Raw genomic sequence first — 22,939 nt, 5'->3', positions numbered from 1 at the left:
ACTATTGGGTGGGATGCCAGGCATTTCCAAACTCAGAAAAGGCTGTCATATCCATAAGTCATATATAAATTGAAGGAATTTGGAGAAATATACATTACTTCTGAGTCCCTATCAGGGATTTAGGTCCTTCCACCTGAGCCTGTCTCACACTGAGCCCGCCCGCCCTATATTATTGGACCTAAAACGTAGAATCAACTTCCATGTGCTTATTTGAATTGTTAAAGGTCTCCTAAACTCAAATCAAAGCAATACCAACCTCTGGGGATGGCAGGTGGGATAGAATATCAGCCATTCACTACACTTAATCTTTTCCATGTTGACCCAGGTTTCCTATAACCCATCAGCAATGGGGATTGCTGTCACTTTCCAAACCCATTCAGAAATACCTCCTTGTATAAAATGAGCACCATGGAAACTTGAAGGCTCATAGGAGAGAGAAGTCTCAGTTCAGGGCAACAAGGGAATCTGGCAACATGTCTAGGAATGCTTAGGAGTTTGTCATCTTGATCCTATTTTCTGAGTTTTTACAGTCAGTTTCTGAATCTCTTGAGAAGAACCAAGAGAATTGGGCAGTGAAGTGAAAGAGACATGGGAGGGAAGGTAGGAATATCTGGTGTTATATAATAGAAGCAGAGCTTCAGATGTGTTGACAGTTGGGGTGAGTGTTTGATACAGAAATACATTAGAATAGGTTTCTGTTGGTGAAAGTCAGTCCTAGTTTGGTTCCTTAAATATTGTAGTTTGGGATCTTTTTCCTTCTTTCTTTTGCTTATGTAGATCCCCCTTTTTTTTTTTTTATCTCTTAACAGTTCTTATACATAACACAGGTATGTGTCCCTGTATGAATCAACAGTTCCCTTTTTTTTCTTTTTCTTGGAAACAGGGAAACTTTGTGGCTGGAAAATACAAATGTCTTCTGTGCCAGAAAGAATTTGTGTCAGAGAGTGGTGTCAAATATCACATCAACTCTGTTCATGCTGAGGTGAGGTCCCTGTTTTTCCATATTGTTTGCATTATTCTATGGATCCTGTATGTAAGCTACAGGTAGTTGATTTTGTCCCTGTTTTTATGCGATAGTATAACTCTAAAACAGTTACAAGAGACACTGGTAGTTAAAATGATCTCTGAAATTAGACGCTTAGTTGTATTTTTCTGTGAAAGCATTTGAAATGTGAGTCTGAGTATCCTGGAGCTCTTACAGTTCTATCAAATCCAGTGAAATCAGGCATTTGGGAACCAGGTTGAACTTCTGTCTTAGGGATCCTTATTTCTCAGTGATCTCTGTACTTCTAAGTTTCCTGGTACCCTAAGATCCTCCAGCAGCCTGTTTTTAGTGCTATATAAAATACTGCATAAAAACAGCCATAAAGAATATTATTGAGATAGTTGGGGAAATTTGAAGACTGACTATATTAAGTAACAGTACTGTGTCAATGTGATTAATTTTATTGTAGTTACGTAGGAGACTGTCTTTGTTCTTAGCTATATACCTGCTGAAGTATTAGGGATATGCTGAAATATTTAGGGATGAAGTATGATGATGTTTGCAACTAACTTGCAAACAGTTCAGCAAAAGAAGGAAGAAAGAGATTGTTGTTGTTGTTGTTATTTGCCCTCGAGTTGGCCCCGACTTATAGCGACCCCCCTTGGGTTTCCGAGGCAGTATCACTACGGAAGTAAGATTGCCCAACCTTCCTTCTGAGGAGTGGCTGGTGGGTTTGAACCGCCAGCCTTCTGGTTAGCAGTCAAGTGCTTTAGCCACTATGCTACCAGAGCTCCCAGAAAGAGATTAGGAATGGTAAATCCAGGTGAAGGATATATGGATGTTCATTGAACTATTGCAACTTTTCTGAAGGTTTGTAAATTTTCAGAATAAGAAAACATACCATGTAAAATGATTTAAAGTTCAGGAGGTTAAGATTTTTCTCTTGGGGGAATTTTTAATAGTATAGGTGCACAGAGAAATTGCTTACTATATCATTAAATAGCCTTATTTATGTAACAAAACTCAAGGATTAAGAGTGTGCATTATCTTAGAATATCTTACTTATAGAAACTGTACATTGCCATACAGAAAAATGCAGTGAGTACCTTTAGCTGTTTCCTGCCTTCAGGTTTAATAGTTCTTAACAAAGTGGGCTTTAATTAGTTTCTTCAAATATGGTTTCTATCGCTTTACTGGGAGCTCTGGTAGTGTAGTGCCTAAGGCACTTGACTCCTAACCAGAAGGCTGCTGGTTAAAACCCATCAGCCACTTCTCGGAAGGAAAATGGGGCAATCTACTTCCGTAGTGATACTGCCTCGGAAACCCAAGGAGGGGTCTCATGAGTTGGGTCTGACTCGATGGCACATAACAACAATAACATCGCTTTACTAGTTTAAGCTTGGGAATCCAGTTCCAGAATCAAATGTCTTTGGAATGTGGTCATATCTTCTCTATAGAGTGAACCTGTTTATGCCTCAGGAAGATAATTATCTCCTGATAAAATTTGGCCTTCATAGAGTTGACTTATTTCCCCAGTTTCTTCCTAAAAGAATTGGAATCAATAAAGATCTTCATTTCACTCATTTTGTGTAGTGATTTGTGCCTTGATTTATAAATTTTAGGTTGTCATCAAACATTTTCATCCTGCCTTAAATTTTCTCATACTACTGTTTCTCCTTTTTTCAAAGTTATGGAATATTTTAGATGAACGATAATGGATAGACTAGTGTAATGAACCGAATATACCTGCCAGGCAGCTTCAACAGTCACCCGTATATGGCCAGTCTTATTTTTTATAAATCCATTCCCTTTTCGTCTCCCTTAAAGTCTGATTTAAAGCACATCCCAGATAACAGTGCAGCTGAAATATTTTAGTATATAGCAATAAAAAATAAGGGTTTTTAAAACCATATAACTACAACTATCATCACAACTAAAATAGCATAGATTCTCTAATATCATCATATAGCTAGTCAGTATTTAAATTTCCCTGATTGTCTCATGGTTTTTTTTTCAGGGTTGGCTTGTTCAAATCAGGATCTGAAAAAAGTGCACATACTGTATTTGTCTGTTTTAATCTAGTACAGAACTATCTAATGGAAGTGCAATGTGAGCCATGTATGTAATTAAAAAATTTCTGGTAGCTACATTATAAAAAGTATAAGTGAAACAGGTGAAATTAATTTTAATATGTTCTATTTAACCCAATATATCCAAAATAGTATCTTTTTAACATATAATCAATAAAAATTATTGATATAGTTTACATTTTTTCCTGTAGTAAGTCTCTGAAATATGATGTGTGTTTCACACTGAAAGCGTACCTCAGTTTGGGTTAGCTACATTTCAAGAGCTCATCAACCGCTAGTGGCTACCTCACTGGACAATGCAGGTCCAGAAGTTTTGCTTTCTTTTTTTTTTTTTTTTTTTTGTGGTCTCCCTTTGCCATTTATTTGTTGAAGAAACCGGGTCATTTGTCAAATATAATTGCCTACATTCTGGATTTTGCTGATTGCATCCTTGTGGTGGTCTTCCCCTACCTTAGGCATTTCCTGTAAATTACTAGTTCTAACTAGTCTAGAAGACTTAGCACTTGATTAAATTTGAGTTCTTTTTTAATTTTTTGGTAAGAATACTTCATAATTGGATTATATGGATTATTATTTATAATGAATGACTGCTGTGTCTTGAAGTTCTTCAACTTAAAATACAAACACCAAAGCTCTGGTTCCATACAGTTTCCTCCTTATTGTATTGTCTCTTAATCGTGCCTTTTTATTCTTCCTTCTTCATGTGCTACATTGTATCTTTGAATGATTTTTCTGTTTTGCCTTTAGGACTGGTTCATTGTAAACCCATCAACAACCAAAAGCTTTGAAAAGCTGATGAAGATAAAGCAGCGGCAGCAGGAAGAAGAAAAGCGGAGGCAGCAGCACAGGAGCAGAAGGTCTCTAAGAAGGCGGCAGCAATCTGACCCTGAGCATGCTGAGACAGAGCTGAGTCTTAGAGTAGGGAAGGAGCAGAGGCGGAGTAATGAGGAACTGGTAGTGTCGACCTCCTGTAAGGAACCAGAGCAGGAGCCAGTACCAGCACATTTCCAGAAAGTAAAGCCCCCAAAGACTAATCGTAGACGAGGGAGGAAATACAGGCAGGCAGTGTGAGTGCTCCTAGAGTGGATGTGATGCTGTTGTCACAGGGACCTGTGCTGGGAGGATTGAGTCATGGGGGCTGAGCAAGAGAAATGTACTTTTTCATCTGTTTGTGACTTTCTCAGCTTTTTCCTCCTATGTAAATTTCCCTGTTTTCCCTACTTACTCACTTCCTCCCCCTTATGGTAGGTTTTCCTGCTATTCCTTAATGGAGTCTTCTTGTTTTACTGACTCATACCTTGCCCAAAGAGATATCTTGCTCTCTTAAGGCCAACTATAGGCCTTTCTTGCCCTGTATAAAACTAAGAAGCCTGTTTGGTGTCCTTTCTTTCCTGGGGTGTAGAATGTTCTTGGAAACTCCATTGATTTAGTAGCTCCATCATCTAGCTTATAAAACAATTCCAAACTAAGTTTTAAAACCATAACTGATTTATCATTTTGTATTTGTGATATAATAAGCCTAGAACTAGAACTGTTGTCATTTATGTAATAGGGTTACCCTGTCTCCTTGGGAAACAAAATTTTATGGAGTCAGTTTGTTAATGGTTTTAACAAACAATGCAATACAGTTTTAGGAGTGAAAGTAAGAAAATGGATTTAGGAGATGAAAAAGGTAGAACCTCCCTACTCTGTTCATATTGGGAAATGTCTTGTTTATATCAAGTAGCAGTGACTAACTAGACCCACAGCCATGAAAATCAGGCTTAGGAGTAAACAATAAAATGACTGGAAAGAAGAAAGTAGAAGCAGCAATAAATTCTGTCCCAGCTCTCTTGGGGCTATGGTCTCATGTGCTATTAGTGCCATCCTGAGGTTTGCTTCTGCTCCCTTGATGTTCAGGATTGGTAACTGTCACATTGTCCCTGATGTTTTGGCATAGTGCTCCTGGTAATATCCTAATATTGGCAGACAAGGTGCACATTTCTTTTCCCCTCGGCTTTACCTCACTTGCTAATCTAAACCCCAAGAGTCCTCCTCAAACTCAGCCATTTCTCTTGTCGGAAAATTTCTGAGAATATTGTCCTTCCATGAAGTTCTGTCCACTTTATGTCCTGATACTTTGAATACCAGATATAGACACTTATCTGGAGATGAAAAGAAAAACTTTTTTTCTGTACCTCATGCCTACCTGCTCTTGTCTAATGGGCTTTTTCTCTTTGATGCTCGCTTTCTCTGGGGTATTGGTTATAGCAGCTTTCTTGTTATGTTTCTGGATTCTCTTCCCTTTTTCCATAAATATTGGTCTTATGTATTCTTGCCTATTTTTGTGGTATGCCGCATAAAAAATTAGGGACCCTTAACCCTGATATGGACATGTAACTACCTTTTCAAAGTCTGAAAGGCTGTTATCACTCTTTAACTCTCTGTTATTCTTTGTGCTCCTCCATATAGCTTTAAAATGTGGGCTTTTGTGAAGACCACTTTCAAATTAGGGAGCATTGAAACCTGATTTGGATGCTGCCAGAATAGGTAGTTTTGAAACAAGTGAAGTACCTGGTATATTTTCATTGGCAATTGTGCCCTTAAAGCCTTTTCAGTAGATAAGGGTTGCCAGGGAGGAGAAATGAAGCTATGTTAATTTCTGGTAAGAATGAATTGGGGAATGTTTGGCAATGACAAAAGAAATAAATGACTCTTGGTTAGAATGCTGTTTCCAGTTGTTCATTGACTCTGGCCTGCCACTTAACTCCTTGCTGACGTAGTATATGGGGGTAAGAAGATGGTTGGGGATGGATATGAGTTTGAAGTAAGTTCTGAATGCAGTTGTCTCAGTAATTCTTCAGCTCTTAGATTCTGCGTGCTGGTTAAAATGAATAACTTGAGATTAAAATGAGTCAGTATAGGAAAGTTGCCCAATCCTATTCAGAGCCCTTCTAGGCACTCCTTTCATTTTCCTTCCTGAGGCCAGGGATCAGCATAGGAGATATGACAATCTTAATCACAATATAGTTTTTTAAGTTTCTTTTAAAAAATAAAAATTAGGACAACATATAATAAGTCCGAAATATCAAGTGTAGCTAGGTTGTGGAGCAAGAACTTTCATACATGGTTTGGAAAAGTGTAAGTTGCTACAGTCACTGAAAACAAAAAGTACATAGCAAAGTTGAATATGTTCTCTAAGACTCAGCCATTCCACTCCTAGGTAAAAAAAGAGACTCTCTTCTTGCTGAGATGTATCAGGAGACATAAACAAGAATGATTATCACAGTGCCATTTATAGATGATGCTGGAAACACCCTGTAGTGTAGAAATCACTCGCTGTCTACCAAAATCTTTCATCTTGCAAAGTAGTAGGATTGTGGGACAAATGCAAAACTCTTAGTGCTCTTCCCAGCACTCTTCCCTTCTCATGTGGGTGAGGTGGAATAGCTAACTTCTCTCTAGTAGAATGTGAGTGAAATTAATGTGTGTCACTTCCTGGCTGGAACTTTTAAGAGAGCAGGTGTCCCTCCACGCTTGCTTTCCCCTTCCTCCTGTAAGATGCAGATGATTACGAGATCCTCAGGGATTGCAGAGCACAAAATGGACTCTAAATCACCCTGTGAAGGAGCTGTTTGCCTCCATCTTAGACTGTTACATGACTTTCATGTGAGCAAGAAATAAATTTTTTTAAGTTATGTTGTTGGTCTGTCACAGCAGTTTCGCCTACTCTAATACACAACCCAATTGTCCACCAGGAGAATGGATAAATTGTGACATAAGTCATACAGCGGAATAGTATATGGCTATAAAATTAATGAGGGTGTCTTGGATCATCAGGTATAAATCTCACAAATAATGTCTGGAAAAGCAAGTTGCCAAATACATCAAGGGTACCATTTATATAAGGTTTTAAGACATGCAGTAACATTGTTTATAGATACATGTATGTAAAGTAAAAGCATGAAAACATGCGTAAGAGTGATAAACACTAAATTTAATATATTGCTTCTGGGATTCAGGAGGGATTTCACCTGCATTTGTCATTATTTCTTAAGGTAGTAGTGAGCTTGTTAAACTTTTCTCTATGTCTGAAATATTTCATTTTAGAAAGCAATTCACATACACATCAAAGAAAAATATATTCTGGTCAACTTCTTAAAAGGAGCACTGTAAATTTCACTTGTTTTATCTTAATCTTTGATTTCCCTCACTTTATAATCTGTTTTTCCTCATGTCTTCCCCACTTCAGCAGACTGTACCCACTGTTCAGATGCTGGGGCCAAGAATGTAGTTTTCCTTGATTTCTTCTTACTTCTCAAAGTGAATCCATTAGCAGGTTCTGTCCACTACCAAATAAATCCCTAATCTGTTCACTCCTTTCCTCTGCCACCCCAATCCAAACCATCATCCCCTCATGTCTAGACTACAGCAATGGCTTCCTAATTGGTGTCCTACTTACTGTATACTGACTAGGACACACTATCCACAGAGCAGCCAGTGTCTTTAAAAAAATCAGACCTCATTTGCTTGCTAAAAGCCTAATGGTTTCCCATTGCTTATAGAATTCGAAAAACCCTTTATGTTGGCCATCCAGGCCTGCTTGCCAGTGTTTAAAAAAAAAAGTTGTGTTGGATCTGACTCATAGCGACCCTTCCTTGGGTTTCCAAGGAGGTATCACTACAGAAGTAGATTTCCCCAACCTTACCTAACTAGTCCCATTTATCTACTCTACCCATTCCCTAACTATACTTTAGCCACACTGGCCAAGATTCCAAGCTTTGAATATACCAAGCTAATTTATTACTTTAGAACTTTTGTACTCACTGCTCTGCCTAGAACAGTTTCTTCCAGTTTCCAGTTTATTCAGGTCTCAGACTACATTTTCTCTCAGAGGTCTTTTTCCAACCAAAGTCACTTTCTGTAACATCACCCTGTTCAATTTTCTTTATAGCAAAGTAGACAAAAAAGGTTCCGAGAACTTGAGTTGGCCCCCCCTACTCACTTGGGGGTATGGATTTCAGATATGATTCACCCTTTTTTAAAATCTTTCAGCTTTTAGAATGTTCACTCTGAAAGGAACAGCCATAATTGATCCACCAGATCCTTTAACTGGGACGATAAGTAAAAATAAACTTGAGATGAAAATGGAAGTTCCCCATTCCTGAATGAGATAATCAGGAAGTAATGGCAGGAGGGGAATTAACAACAGAATAATAAGAGTCTACCAAAGATTCAAGAGTCTTAAGATCCCTCCTACTTTCTGACTCTTGGTCAGCCTTGTTATGTGCCATCGAGTTGGACCTGACTCAGCGACCCCTCCTTGGGTTTCCAAGGTGGTATCACTACAGAAGTAGATTGCCCAACCTTCCTTCCGAGGAGTGGCTGGTAGGTTTGAACCACCAGCCTCCTGGTTAGCAGTAAAGTACCTTAGGCACTATATTTTCCTGCTGTTTTTGTATTCACAGAGAATAGGGCCTCAAACTTGGGTTGTATACTGTGCTTTTCAAGTTCAGTCTATTTCTAGCTCACAAATAACTATGGTCAGGGTATGCATGATGTCAACTGCACCTAACAACATTGACAGTTCCTGCCATTTTAGTATTTGACACTAGACATGAAGAAATGAGAGAAGTGTGATAAAGTATAAAGTACACTGGAACAGTTAAAATATAATCCTAAATAGATCTTTATTGTTTAATAACAAAAAAATCCTATATTTATCAGGAAAAACTATTAAAGCTAGAAGTTACAGGCATTTGGAGGAAGGATACTTTGTTTTAAATCTAAGATTAATTCATGAAATGGATGAAACAAAATTCAAGAAAATTTTGAAATGTTTCATCATTAACAATTTCTGAAAAACATAAAAGTTTATATTTTTCCATAGAAGAGCAATGTTAAAATATTATATATTATAATTACAATATATAATAATAAATGTTTAAAATATTATAAATAAATATGTTATATTTTTGAACTAGAATTCAACATTAAGCAACTCACTGGTCTAAACAAATGTCATAAACGCAAAAAATACAACCATGCTAAAATCTATACTAAAGTACTATTCTCAGTTCTATAAAATGGACAAACATATGGCACATGTTAATTATAAAAGGCATTTCATGGAGCTCTGGTAGCATAGTGGCTAAGGCACTTGCCTGTTAACCAGAAGGCTGACGGTTCAAACCCACCAGCCACTCCTTGGAAGGAAGATGGGGCAATTTACTTCCATAGTGATACTGCCTCGGAAACCCAAGGGCCCGACTCGACGGCACATAACAACAACATCGTGTACATGTAGTAAGAAAATACAGTAAATGACCTAAATCCAAAATAATGTAATATTACTTGTCACAGAATTTAGAATGCTGCTAGGGAAACAGGGTAACAATGGCACACGACTCTTAAAAAGCGTACAAACATTTTCAAACTTTTGATGTGTTTTCTTAAGCAGAAGCATTTAATTGTTACTGATGTGCTAGGTGTTGCCTCTTAGAAAACATTTTTAAAATGTTCATCCTTTTTCAGCTTCTCAATTTATTCAAAGCTAAAACTGTAGGGGCTTAGCATTAGCACAAAGGTTATTTTACCTAATACTTGTTGGACTTGCTGTTTACCAAAATACTTTTCACTTCATGAAAATACTGTAGAAGGATCAACCTGGTCACTGACATAAAACTAAAAAGAGCTTAAAAACACTTGCCTTTCTTTAAGTATGAGATATTGGGCAAGTGGTTAGGTATTATGTTTAGGTTATATATTATGCTAACTGTGGAGTTATGTGGAACATTTATTAGCAAGATCTAATTAGAAGAGTAACTGGTTCAGGAAAGCCAGTCACAGTACTTTCAGGGAAAAAGCACCCAATCCTTTACACCTACAAACAGCAATCTGAGATTCCCAAGCCTTCCTAACTGGGTTTATGCAGCACACCTAAGAGTGCTTGCTCAACACTTAAATATGTGTTCCTTTATGAATTATTTGGATTTAATCCTTGATTTGGTGCCTAGGGGAGGGTTAAGGGTGGTCTTTGGAACATCCTGTTACTTTCCTTGTATTCGTTGCCTTCCCCGGATTATGCCTTCTAGATACCACTGTTCCTGCTGCAGTTGCTGTTTCCTGTTTTTTAACTGGCTTTCACAAGCCACCAACTCCTGGGATTGTTTAACTAGGTGCTTTAGATCCTTCTGTAACTGTTGGTTCTCTCGGTTGATACCATGATAGAACTCAAGAGTATACTGCTTTGCTGCCAACTCTAAGGCCTGGCTCCTCTTCTTAAGCTCCCTTCTTTTTCTCTTTCCTAACTGGCTTATGTCTGGCTCACTCAGTTGTTTCTCCAAAAATGCTTTTTCCTGGAGTAACTGGGCTTGTACTTCCTGTGCTTTTGCAGCTGTCTCATCTTGGATTTTCTTTTTCTCCTTCTGCAATGTCTGCACTTCTGTCTCCTGTTTTTCCTTCAATATTAAAATGTCCTTCATTGCCTTCAACTGGTTCTTCAAAAGGGTTTGGGTCTTTTCTTTCTGCAAGAGCTCTTCTTTAAGCACTGAAGTTTGTTTTGCATATCTGGAGACAGATTCCTGCTTCTGAAGTTCAATCTCCCCACTTTTTTGTACATAGTTGTTCCACAGCTTCTCTGGTTGCTTTCTATAGTCCTCAGTTATTTTGGTTAGGTATTCCAGAATGAATTTGTGTTCAGCCTGGACAAGTAGCTTTTCAGTGCATAGCTGCCTGCTGTCCTCCTGTAGCGTTTCCTGCTGTATTTGAGCTCGTTTTATTTGATTGTTCAGCTCTATCACTTCCCTCATTGCCTTTTCTTTAAACTTCATTTCAGCCTTTGTTAGCGTCTCTGGGTTGAAAAGATTATCTATTAGACTAAGATATGGTGGAAGAGGCAGTCCAGGGCCCTCAGCAAACCTGAAGGAAGAACAAATGATACATTCCTCATTGGTTATTAATGAACATTCTGGAAACTAACAAAACACATTTATACTTTGATTCATATGAGAAAATATTTTTGAGAACCTAGTATGTTCCCAAGAGTCTCTGGGTTACACAAAAGGCTAAGTGCTGGAGTACTAACTGAAAGGGTGGTTCAAACCCAAATAGAGGCACTTGGAAAGAAAGGCCTGGAGATTGGCTTTGGAAAGGTCAGTCTTGAAAACCCTATGGAGTTCTACTCTTGACACACATGGGGTTGCCATGAGTCGACACCACGGCAACTAACAGCAACAACAACACGTTCCAAGAGAACACAGGGGCAAAGATGAGGAACTATAGTTTTCAATTTTAAAAAGGAGAAAACTGGTTCAGGATTTAAGTGAGCTGCTCATGGTTTACACCGCTAACAAATGGCAGAGTCTGCCAAGATCTTATGGCTTACAGCTGCTACAGTGGGTCACAGGAAAAAATAGAATTAGCTCAGCTTTTTCCTCACGTTTCCCTGGTTTCCTAGGGCGCTTCCGCGAGAGCAAACTTTTCCTCAACTTACGTGCGCCGGGGATCCAAACGTTCATCCTCAAGGTGATGATGACGCTGTGGTTCAGTACTGGTAATGGCCAAGGAGCAAGCGCTAGGGTCCGGGGCCTGCGACATGGAGGAGGAACTGTGTCCAACTGCTTTAAGTTCATGCAATTTCTCGGTTTTATGCTTAACGGGTCTCGGCGCGGCCCAGCAACCCCAGGGGTGGCGCGCCGCGTCAGTCCGAGCCAATCCTTCTCTGACTTGCTTAACCTTCTCGGCTGCAGGGTAAGCCCAAACAGCTAGTTTTTCTGAGGCTCTGCTCCCCGCTCTTTGGGGGCTGAAAGTGAGACCCACTCTACTCATTTTCCTTCTGTGGGAGCCCTGCTCTCGGGTTCTCGTCTCGTTTCGCCTACCAGGGAAATAGGGCTTTACTATATCCAGGCTTTACTCTGTAACCGTGAACGCCCCTTTCCCATCTCCCCTTCTGCTCTCTTCTCAGTTGCCCAGCGCAACCACTTCGCCACTGTCACTAGTTGGCCCCCGCACCCGACAAAAACGCAAAGAAGGGACTTAGGGGCTCCGCCCCGCCCCTTCGTCCTTCACTTTCCAGACAATTCGGCTCTATGATCCTTCCCAGCCCAGAGCGTCGCGGAAGTCTGTCTAGCCATGCAGCGTCTCTATCGTACGGTGGGCGGATCTAGAAGAAAGATGTCGGCCCCCTCAGATACGTTTGAGCCACAGGCTTCAGGGGGTCCTCAACCACCAGTGTGTCTGTTGGTGTTGGGAATGGCGGGATCCGGAAAAACCACTTTTGTACAGGTGACTTATATGGCGCGGGCGTAGTAAGGTTATAGCGACGAAAGGCCTAATAGAAAGGGAAGGAGGTCTTGGGAGGTTCAGGGTACCCACGCGTGGCTTTCGGAAACTTCACATCAGCTCCGGTGCCTTCCTCGGCCAAGTCTTCTCGGACTCTAACCTGGATTAATTTAGCCTTTCTTCTGTGTACCCTCAGTGCTCAGTGCATACTTGGTACAGCTTAATACGTTGTACTGGAATTGTCTTGCCGATAAAATTTTGAACTTCTGGAAGGAAGGGGCTTATAGCAAACTCCAGCAGTTAAGACATTGCTAGTGCACAGACTTCTCGGTGATGATTTGTTAATTAATTATTAGTTGTTTTGTCTACCATGTTCCAGACGCTGAGAATATAGCGAAAATGAGGTTGGCAAGGGGCCTCATTTCATGGAGCTAATATTTTAGTGGGGGAGACAAGATCCCCGAACCCTCCCCCCCCCCAACAAGCAGATAAATATATGATAGTACTAGAGGACGCTCTGTTAGATGGGTGATAAAAGTAGCATTTGAACTAAAATGAATGTTCGAGGTGAACATAGGGAATATGTATTTCAGTTAGAGGGAGGATTAGGTGCAAAAGCCTTCAGTCCTGGGCAATAAACAGTGGAAGTTCTCGTCCCTTTATAGTCTTTTTCTTCTCCCTCCACTGCCTGGTATCTCCGCAGAGACTGTCCGGACACCTGCATAGCCAGGCCTCTCCACCTTATGTGATCAACCTGGACCCAGCTGTGCATGAAGTTCCTTTTCCTGCCAATATTGGTGAGTGACCATTGGAGAGCTTGTGTGAGCTGGTGTGAAGTGCCTGAAAGGGAATGGGACGCCTTAGCCTTCCAGTCTTCAGTGCCTTCATTTTCATCTTTTCTCAAGATCTACTTTGATTTCTCTTGGATCTGTTGGTCTTTATCCAGATTTCTTCTTTATTCCCACTTTCTTTGTTCCTTCCCTTTCCTAAATTTTTGTCTTCTTCCCATTCACCTTTATCTCTGTTCTTTCTGACCCTAGTGTGCCAGGCTGTTGTTATTTGGGTAAATAAGTGACAGAAAGTTAGTCCTTTCACTTCTACACCATAAATCTTTCAGCTGATTCTAATACATAACCACCATACTTTTTCCTTTTAGTTTCTTTTCTTAAAATTGAGAGTATAAAGCTTCTTATGCTGTAGTTGACTCACAGATCTTTAAGGATCTTGCTCCAGCTCCCACAGTTACATGGGAAAATGTGTGTTTAAATGCATATTTGTGCATTGTTCTGGGGAGAGTGTCCCATTTTTCATAAAATTCTAGGAGGAGTCCATAACTACAAAAAATAATAAGAATGTATATGATCTAATGTCATGATTCTTGACAAGTTCTAGGCTTCTTGATTTCTAAGTCATCCTTCCTTGTCTCTTCTTAATCCCAAATAAACTGCTGTGTTCCAAACATGGTAATGAAGGAGAGACTCTATTAAAGAAGCAGATAAAATTTTGGAAAGAATTTGGGGAAAAAAATGCTCATCTTCTCACCTAACGGTTGGAGTTCTAATACTTGATAGGGGAGGTCTGTAGACAGGTGAGTAGATTTAGTTAGATACTATTGGACAGATTAATTTCTTTTTTAAAAGTAATGTCTACACTGCCTTTGTTACTAGTAGGAAATCAGTAAGAAATAAACTTTTTTCTTTAATGAGCTGTGTTTTTTCTGTGCATATGATCACTGATAAAATATTTAAGTTGCATAAAAATTTTCTCATTGTTTCAGACAATATGTACACTCTAACTTTGGAGTTCCTATCTTAATGTTCTCTATGGGTTACTTGGCACTTACCCTTTGTAAGGAAGGAAGCCAGTGTTTCCAAGATGGAAACGTTGTTAGAAGCACAATCTTAAAGAGAAGCTATGAAGGCTACTTTAAATTTCTTACTTGTAGAGAAGTTGCTGACAGGGCATCTTTTGTCCTTCTTGTCATTCCCTCACAGTCTTGCTCCATAATGCAATTGAGTGCTCTAAGCTTAAAATTTAGAAATGTGAGAAGTAACTCAGATACCAGGAAAGAAACTTATTTTCTTCCTCAGAGGAAACATAACTTGAAAGGCTTGTTGGTTTAGGACATTATAGGTGGAGGGCCTAAGATTATATTCTTATTTGTTGAATCCCAATTAATTCTCGTTTGTTTCTTTTTCCTTCAGACATTCGTGACACTGTGAAGTATAAAGAAGTCATGAAACAGTATCCTTTTTCACATTTACTTTGATATTGACTCATCCCTGGCTAGTTTCTAGCTGTGTATTTTATTGCTTTGAAGTATTTTTGCCTTTCCTTGCAAAATAGAAAGAAAACATTTGATTGCTTTTATAGTAATTTTATTAGGAAGATTAGGTATTGTGGATGATCAGAAGTACTCTTATAGCTTGGATTTCAGTTTTCTTACCATCTCTCCAGACTATACGCTGGTGTAATTAGAGAACATTGCGAATGAAAAGCTAGCTGACTGCTTATCCTGGGTCCCACAGGGTGACATTACCTTGGAGGATACACTTATTGGCCACCACCTCTTCACACTGGGGAACTCAGATATTAGTAAGCCTAGTAGGATTAACTCTTAGCGCCTAGCTGTGTGAACTGTGTTCTCTTCTGGTAGGTAAGTCTAGGTGGTTGTAGTTGTGAACCATTGAGTTGATTCTGACTCATAGTGACCCTGTGTAACAATAAAACTGCCCCATAGGGTTTCCTAGGCTGTAATTGTTAATGGTAGCAGATCCCAGCAGTGGCCTTTTCTCCTAAGGAGCCACTGGAGGGTTTGAACCGTTGACTTTTGGTTAGTAACCAAGCACTTAACCATTGTGCCACCAGGGCTTCTCAATTCATGACCGAATTATTTTTTGTTATGAAATTTTTGTTGATAGCATGTTTTTTCAGTAGTAGAATGCATGCTGAATCATTATCATCTTAAATTTTTGTTAGGTAAAATAAGAGTTTTGATAAAATACCGGGTACACGTATGTTCCACTGGAGCCCAGTGGTAGGACTGATGGGATGAGGCATGAAAAAAATTGTTTTATTGTGGAATTTTATTTTGTGAAAGTTTTTAAAACATGAGGTAACACATAAAGGCACCTTGCGTTGTTGTTGTTGTTAAGTGCCGTCGAGTCGGACCCAACTCATAGCGACCCCTCCTTGGGTTTCCGAGGCAGTATCACTATGGAAGTAGATTGCCCCATCTTCCTTCCGAGGAGTGGCTGGTGGGTTTGAACTGCCAGCCTTCTGGTTAGCAGTCAAATGCCTTCTATGTTCTGGAATAGTTTGAGTAGCACTAGTGTTAGTTCTTCTCTGAATGTTTAGTAGAATTCTCTGGTGAAACTGTCTGGGCCAGGAGCTTTTTTTTTGTTGGTAATTTTTTTATGACCTGTTCAGTTTCTTCTTTTGTTATGGGTCTGTTCAACTTTTCCACCTCATTCTGTGTTGGTTTACGTAAAAAGTATGTTTCTAGAAATCTGTCCATTTCTTCTAGATTTTCAAATTTTTTGGAATATGGTTCTTCATAGTATCCTAATATTATCTTTTTTATTTCAGTTGGTTCTATTGTGATGTCACCCAGTTTGTTTCTTATTCGTGATATTTGTATTCTCTCCCTCTTTTCCTTTGTTATATTTGCCATTCGTTTGTCAATTTTATTAATCTTTTCAAAGAACCAGCTTCTAGTCTTGTTGATTTTTTTCTATTGTCTTTCTATTTTATTTCATTGATTTTTACTTGAATCTTCATTAATTCCTTTCTTCTAGTGACTGAAGGCTTTTCTTGCTGTTCTTTTTCTAATTGTAGAGATGTTGGTTTAAGGTGTTGATTTTGGCTCTTCTTTTTTGATGTGTGCGTTTATTACTAGAAATTGGCCTCTGAGCACTGCTTTTGCTGTGTTCCAAAGATTTTGGTATGTTGTGTTTTCATTCTTGTTTGATTCAAGGAATTTTCTAATTTCATTTCTTCTATTACAGAGTTGTTCTTAAGGAGGATGTTGTTCAGTTTCCATGTTTTTGCTCTTTTTCTGTTGATCTTCCTATTGTTCATTTCTAATTTGATAGCATTGTGATCTGAGAAGATACTTTGCACAATTTCAGTGTTTTTTAAATTTATTAAGCCTTGTTTTATGGCATAACATATAGTCTATCCTGGAGAATGTTCCATATGTACTGGAAAAGAATGTGTATTGTGCTGTGTTGACTGAAGTGCTCTGTAAATGTCTGTAAGATCAAGTTGATGGATTGCATTGTTTAGCTCTTCTGCATCTTTGTTGAGTTTCTTTCCATTTGTTCTGTCTTTGATTGAAAGTGGTGTATTAAAGTCTCCTATTATGACTGTGGAGTCATCTGTTTGTCTTTTCAATTCTGTTAAAGTCTCATTTATGTATTTCGAGACTCTTTCATTGGGTCTATAGGTATTTATTATGGTTATATCTAATTGTTCAATTGATCCTTTAATCATACAATGTTCTTCCTTGTGTTTTCTAGCTGTTTTTATGTTAATAATTTTATAAGAAATTAATACTGCCACTCCTGCTCTTTTTACGGTTGCCATTTGTTTGACATATTTTTTTTCCAACCTTTGATTTTTACACTGTTTTTGTCTGTCTCTAAGGTGTTTCTCTTGTAGATAGCATATTGAGGGGTTATGTTTTCTTATCTATTCTGCAGCTCCTCATCTCTTGAGTGGTGCGTTTAATAAAATGATATTCAATGCAGTAATTGACAAGTATGAATTTGTTGCTGTCATTTTGTCGTGTGTTTTTTGTGGTGTTCCTGGTTTATTTGTTCCATATAATTTTCTGTGCTGAGCTCATTTTGTTTGTGTTGTTGTTGTTGTTGTTATCTGCCATCGAGTCGGCCCCAACTCATAGTGACCCCTCCTTGGATTTCCGAGGCAGTATCACTACGGAAGTAGGATTGCCCAACCTTCCTTCTGAGGAGTGGCTGGTGGGTTTGAACCACCAGCCTTCTGGTTAGCAGTCAAGTGCCTTAGGCACTATGCTACCAGAGCTCCTCATGTTGTTTATAAATCATGTTATTTCCTTGGTTGCTGTTGTTGCAGTATTTGCTAAATATTTGTGCTTGTAATTGGGCAGAATTTGTGAAGCCATTTGTAGCCAGATTCTCCTTTGGGTATGGTGTTTGAATTGTCATTGCAGTGTATGCTATTGTTCAGGGTCTTGAATCTTGTTGAAGTAGTAATTTCTGCAATAGAAGTAACACTCAAGATGGAATCACTGGATGAATAATGTCTGAGCTCCAGCAAGACGTGTACCCATTAGTATGTGCACAGCAGTGAGTGTCTTTATTTCCTCTACAATTGTAGGCTGACAGTCTTTAGTTGGCATTCTAATCTCCTGCCCTCTGTATCATCTTGTGTGCTCCTGGTTTGTGTAAAGATATGTTTGGTGCTTTATAATTTCTAAAATCTTCTATAAATATAGACAAAAAATAATTTACTTCTGTATCTTCATTGGTCAAGTCTGGGTAAACTTTGCCATATTACTGAAGTAAGGTCATTATATTTTCAAAGTAGGCAATATCTTCACACCATTCACATTTATTTTCTTTGCTTTCATCACAGGCATCATCTGGTTCAACTCCTGTTCCACATGGACCACTTCATCATTGTCTAATACCATGTTAGTGTCATTGTTTTTACCAATAAAATGAGCTTTAGATTCCAAAAGATGGGTAAGCTGTCCTGAAGTATCTTCGTCACACTCCTTCTCAGACTCTTTGTGGTGCTTGGTATGGCTTTTCTAGCCATGGTCTTTGTGACTCCCACCAGATTACTAGGTGGGACTATGCAAATGAGGTGTATGGAATTCTAATGTGAGGATTGGTTACTTGCACTATGTTGCTGGCCTTAAAATGAGCCCTCCTAGAGGTAGAAGGAGGAGGTCTGGTAGCATAGTGCCTAAGGCACTTGACTGCTAACCAGAAGGCTGGCGGTTCAAACCCACCAGTCACTCCTCGGAAGGAAGGTTAGGCAATCTACTTCCGTAGTGATACTGCCTTGGCAACCCAAGGAGGGGTTGCTATGAGTCGGGTCCGACTCGATGGCACATAACAACAGCAGAAGTAGAAGGAGCTCTGGTGGTATAGTGCCTAGGAGCTCTGGTGGCGTAATGCCTATGGCTGGTGATTCAAACCCACCAACCACTCCTCATAGAGAAGATTGGGGAAAGCTACTTCCTTAGTGATACCGCCTTGGAAACCCAAGGAGGGGTCGCTATGAGTTGGATGCGACTCGACGGCAGTGAGTTTGGTTTGGATTTTTAGAGGCAGAAGAGGGGATCTCACTGCCATGAAGAGAGAAGAGCCAGAGGTGGAGTGGAGTTGGTTCTTGGATCTGAGATCCCTGTGTTGGACCTCTTTGGCAGAGAGATGGCTGGAAGAGTTGTCCAGGAGGCATGAGACAGAGTGATGGGCTTGCCAGTCCATGGACCTGTTGGTAGAGCTAAAAGAACTTTGTAACATTTGCCCAAGCAAGGTAGACCCCAGGCTGAGAAGCATGCCAGAGAGGTGTGCTTGCCAGCATAGCAGAGGGAAGAGTGTCCTGAAAAGAATTGTGTCCTGAGGACATTCCTGAACCTGAGTTGTAGCCAGTTACTTCCCTAAAAAACCCTATAATTGTGTGTATTGTCTGTGAGTTCTATGTGGCCATTGCAATGAATTATTGAACCCAGTAGAGAAGTAGTGAGTGTCATGGGATGGTTGGTGTCAGGATTGGTAAAAAGGGTAGAGGGTGGCAGTGTTTCTGGCCTCATAGGAATAAGGCTTGGGTTGTTGATGGTGATTCTTTCTCCTTGTGAAGTTAGAGGATATCAGAAGATGCCGTCCTCATGCCCTTTTTGCACTCTTCCTCGTTTTTGGGTAGAGAAGAAAAAATGGAAATTTCTTCATCCTTCAAAGAGTCCATTTCTTAAAAAGAGGAATGTTTCAGAAAAAAAATAATAATTCCAGGCTCTGCAAAACTAGGATAATAACAATACTGTACCTCCAAACAAATACAATACCAAGGGACAAAATTGCAGAATTAAAGCTTCCTGTAAAAATAAAGAAAACAAAAGGAATTGGTGTTATGGGAAAATTAACTACTGTAATGAATTAAATTTTATCAGAAAAGAACTACTTATAGCTCGTAAACCAGAAGAGAAGCCCTGAATAATTGCAGGAAATGTACATATAGTATGGCAAGTGCTACAACATGCGTGAAAATAAGTAATTTCCCTTGAAAATTATATCATCACCAAAAACACATCTTCCAAATAACCACAGGAAACTGTAAATATACAATGAGTGTGAGGATGGCACAGGAACAAACAGCGTTTTGTTCTACTGTACATAACATCACTATGAGTTGGAAACAATTCAGTGGCACCTAATAACGTCATAATGCTGTTTGTATGAGTAGTGATAACCCTAAGTATCAGTTAATAATTTAAATTAATCTATAAACCATTTAAATCCTCAACTTAGTGACTAGATATGGTCTTGGGCCCAATGGTGGCATAGTGACTTCACTCAATCTCTTTGCTACCAGATTTGATCAGGTAAGTGTCTTTTGTGGATGTGGCTGTGTAAAAACTTGTGACTCTTAAATGCCTTTGCTTGGGTTCATTGGGAAAGAAGAACAATAAACCTGGACATCATTGTAGAAAATAAGGAAGAATTTTGGTAGGTAAATCAGTAGGCTTTGAGAAGATCAATGTTGTGAGAAGCTTCACATTTAGTATTTGTGGTGATAGCCAATAAAACAAAGAACCAAGAGACCTGGGTCTTATCTGTTGGCTTGCTGTGTTGCCTATGAATGGAATGGAGGGACAGGGAAATAGGATGGGCCAACAGGCATGGAATGGAAAGAGGATGGGAATTTTTACTTGGGACAAGTATTTGTCATCCTTTAGATTTTCTCTGATACTTTGAACTTCTCTGAGAGTAATAATTAATTTACTGCCCTTATATCACTCCGTGATGCAGGATATTAGCATTTTATAGAAGTGCCAAGAGATGTGACTTGACAGTGACACATCTGCTCTTCAGCATCTTGGGTCCTTGCTCTGTGGGCAGGGTGTTGTTACAGTATTGGTTGATGTGGATGTGTTTCTACAGATCTGTGAGTTTCTTAGTTAACATCCTACTATTGAGAACACAGAGATTCACAGTGGTACCTATGAGGAGTGCCACCTTAGAAAAGGCTCTGTGATTTTGCATTGAAATCTGATCTTGTTATATTGGCATCTTTTTCTTTTAGGTGATGAAGTTTATTGAGAAGGCCCAGAACATGTCTAAGTGAGTGATTTTAGTTTAATACCTATTTTTTATTCTGTAATTGACACACTCCTAGGCTTTTGGGAAGATTCTAGGATACTGTCAAATTCTGAAAGGGTTGAGATTGAGATGAAGCAATTAGAAGTGAAAAAGAATGGGCAAAAAAATTACTAAGATGGTAATGAGTGTAGAGCTAAATTTAATATTATCCCATCCCCAGTTCCTTTATTCCCATGGCTTCTTGTGGGAGGATGTCTGAATAGGTTTTTTTTTTAATCACTAAGAATGATGCATAGTGGCTAAGACACTTGCCTGCTAACCAGACGGCTGGCGGTTCAAACCCACCAGCCACTCCTCGGAAGGAAGGTTGGGCAATCCTACTTCCGTAGTGATACTGCCTCGGAAACCCAAGGAGGGGTCGCTATGAGTCGGGGCCGACTCGATGGCACATAACAACAACAACAACCAGAATGATGTTACGATGTAATTTTTATTTTTTTTTTTATTGTGATTTGGGTGAAAGTTTACAGAGCAAATTCATTTTCCATATAGCAGTTCACATACACTTTGTCTCATGACATTGACTATAATTTACCACAATGCAACAGCTCCCTTCCCACTTCCTCCTGATAGTTACCTCTTCCCTATGTCCATCCCTTCATGCACTCCTGCCTCCTGACTATCTCCCTGTGCATAAACAGCCCTTCATTTCTCCTATAATTGTTCTCTCCAAGGAGTGTATCTACCTCAGGTATATGTTCAACTCATATGCCTGTCTTTTGTTTGGCTGGAAGCCACAGATGTGGGTTCAATTCCAGACCTGAAGGGCAGCTTGGGACCAGCTTGGCAGTCTCAGTGGTTCCACCAGGCTCTATTGGACCAGCACATCTGGTCCCACTTTTTTTTTTTAATAGGTATTTTGAGACGTCGTCTATCTGCCTTCTCTTGGGAAACCATGCTTGTTGGCATCAAAGCCCCTTTTATACCTTTCCACCCCTTGTTTAAATGAATATAATTTACATGATTCAGAGAATAATTATTTTTTTCATTAAAAATTTATCAAAATATAAAATAATATTCATACTTATTACTCATAATTAACTGATGTTAAAGTCTTAATGTTTTTGTTTTAAAAAAAGAAAGATAATTCATTGTTTATATAAGAAGGATGTACGCTCATTATAAAGAATTCAAGCCGTGTATTACATGTAAACAATGACAGTCACCCTGATTCCTACTAGAAATAACTACCATTTAAATTAAGTGACTAGCATTCCACATTTCTATGCATATATACATAGGTAGAAAGATGATGGATAAAGGTGTTTTTTAAAAAAATAGGATCATACTAGAGATACTTTAAAAAAGTAATACTTTATTAAAGTATATTTCACATATCATAAAGTTCACCCTTTTAAAACGTACAATTTAGTGGTTTTGAGTATATTCACAAAGTTAATACATTGATCACCACTGTCTAATTCTAGAGCATTTTCATCACCCTCAAAAGAAACCTGGTACTCATTAGCGGTCAGTCCCTATTCCTTTCTCCCCCTAACCTCTGGCAGCCGCTAATCTACTTTCTTTCTCTTTGGTTGCCTGTTTGAGACATTTCCTATAAATGCAGTCATACAATATATAACCTTTTGTATTTGGCTTCTTTCACTTAGCAAATGTTTTCAAGGTTCATTCATGTTGTAGTGTGAACAATGCTTTATTCATTTTTATGGTTGAATAATGTTCTGTTCTATAGATATACCACATTGTGTTTATCCTTTCATCAGTTGATGAACATTTGGATTGTTTCTACTTTCTGTTCTTAGAAGTAATGTTGCTATGAATGTTCATGTACAATTTTTTGTGTGCATGTATGTTTTCAATTTTCTTGGGTATATGTTTAGGCATGGAATTGCTAGCTCTTATGATAATTCTATATTTAGCTGTTTGTAGAACTACCAAACTATATAAAAGTTCCAGTTTCTTCCCCTTTGCCAACACTTATTTTTTTTTAATCTTTTAATTTTTATGAAAGTAGCTCCTTTTAGACATCTCATTCCCTAATTTTTTCTGTTAAGTTTTTTGGTCAGCCTCTTCTTAGCTCCAGCTGGACACGTAAGTTATTTCTTTTGATGGTATCCCACATGAACCTTAGGCTTTCTTCATTTTGTTTTGATTTTTTTTCTGATTGATCCCTTTCCAGAGAAGTATTCAGGTATTGTCTTCAATCTCATTAATTCTGTCTTTCATTGTATCAATTCTACTCCTTTGCCCTTCCAATGAGTTATCTATTT

General features: G+C 38.9%; 3 protein-coding genes across 3 annotated transcripts in view; 2 read left to right on the top strand and 1 right to left on the bottom strand.

The window, feature by feature from the left end:
* The window catches only part of ZNF512 (zinc finger protein 512), a 31,027-nt gene extending 26,881 nt beyond the window's left edge, over positions 1–4,146 (top strand). Inside the window, exons 11-12 of the mRNA XM_007938832.2 lie at positions 884–982; positions 3,823–4,146. Of these exons, the coding sequence (XP_007937023.2) occupies positions 884–982; positions 3,823–4,146 (423 nt within the window). The remainder of the gene's footprint in view (positions 1–883; positions 983–3,822) is intronic.
* Positions 4,147–10,037: 5,891 nt separating this feature from the next.
* CCDC121 (coiled-coil domain containing 121) lies at positions 10,038–11,883 on the bottom strand. Its single transcript, XM_007938901.1, is given in 2 exon segments — positions 10,038–10,974; positions 11,555–11,883. Coding segments are annotated over 2 exon segments (1,266 nt in total).
* Positions 11,884–12,228: 345 nt separating this feature from the next.
* Positions 12,229–22,939, top strand: part of GPN1 (GPN-loop GTPase 1) — a 54,029-nt gene continuing 43,318 nt past the window's right edge. Inside the window, exons 1-5 of the mRNA XM_007938900.2 lie at positions 12,229–12,339; positions 13,040–13,133; positions 14,541–14,580; positions 19,864–19,930; positions 20,632–20,669. Coding sequence (XP_007937091.2) covers positions 12,229–12,339; positions 13,040–13,133; positions 14,541–14,580; positions 19,864–19,930; positions 20,632–20,669 — 350 coding nt within the window. The remainder of the gene's footprint in view (positions 12,340–13,039; positions 13,134–14,540; positions 14,581–19,863; positions 19,931–20,631; positions 20,670–22,939) is intronic.

Source organism: Orycteropus afer, unplaced genomic scaffold, assembly GCF_000298275.1.
Source record: "Orycteropus afer afer isolate SDZICR_OR568_19922 unplaced genomic scaffold, OryAfe1.0 scaffold00054, whole genome shotgun sequence".
Classification (NCBI taxonomy): Eukaryota; Metazoa; Chordata; class Mammalia; order Tubulidentata; family Orycteropodidae; genus Orycteropus; species Orycteropus afer.
This window is presented reverse-complemented; position numbering and strand designations above follow the sequence as displayed.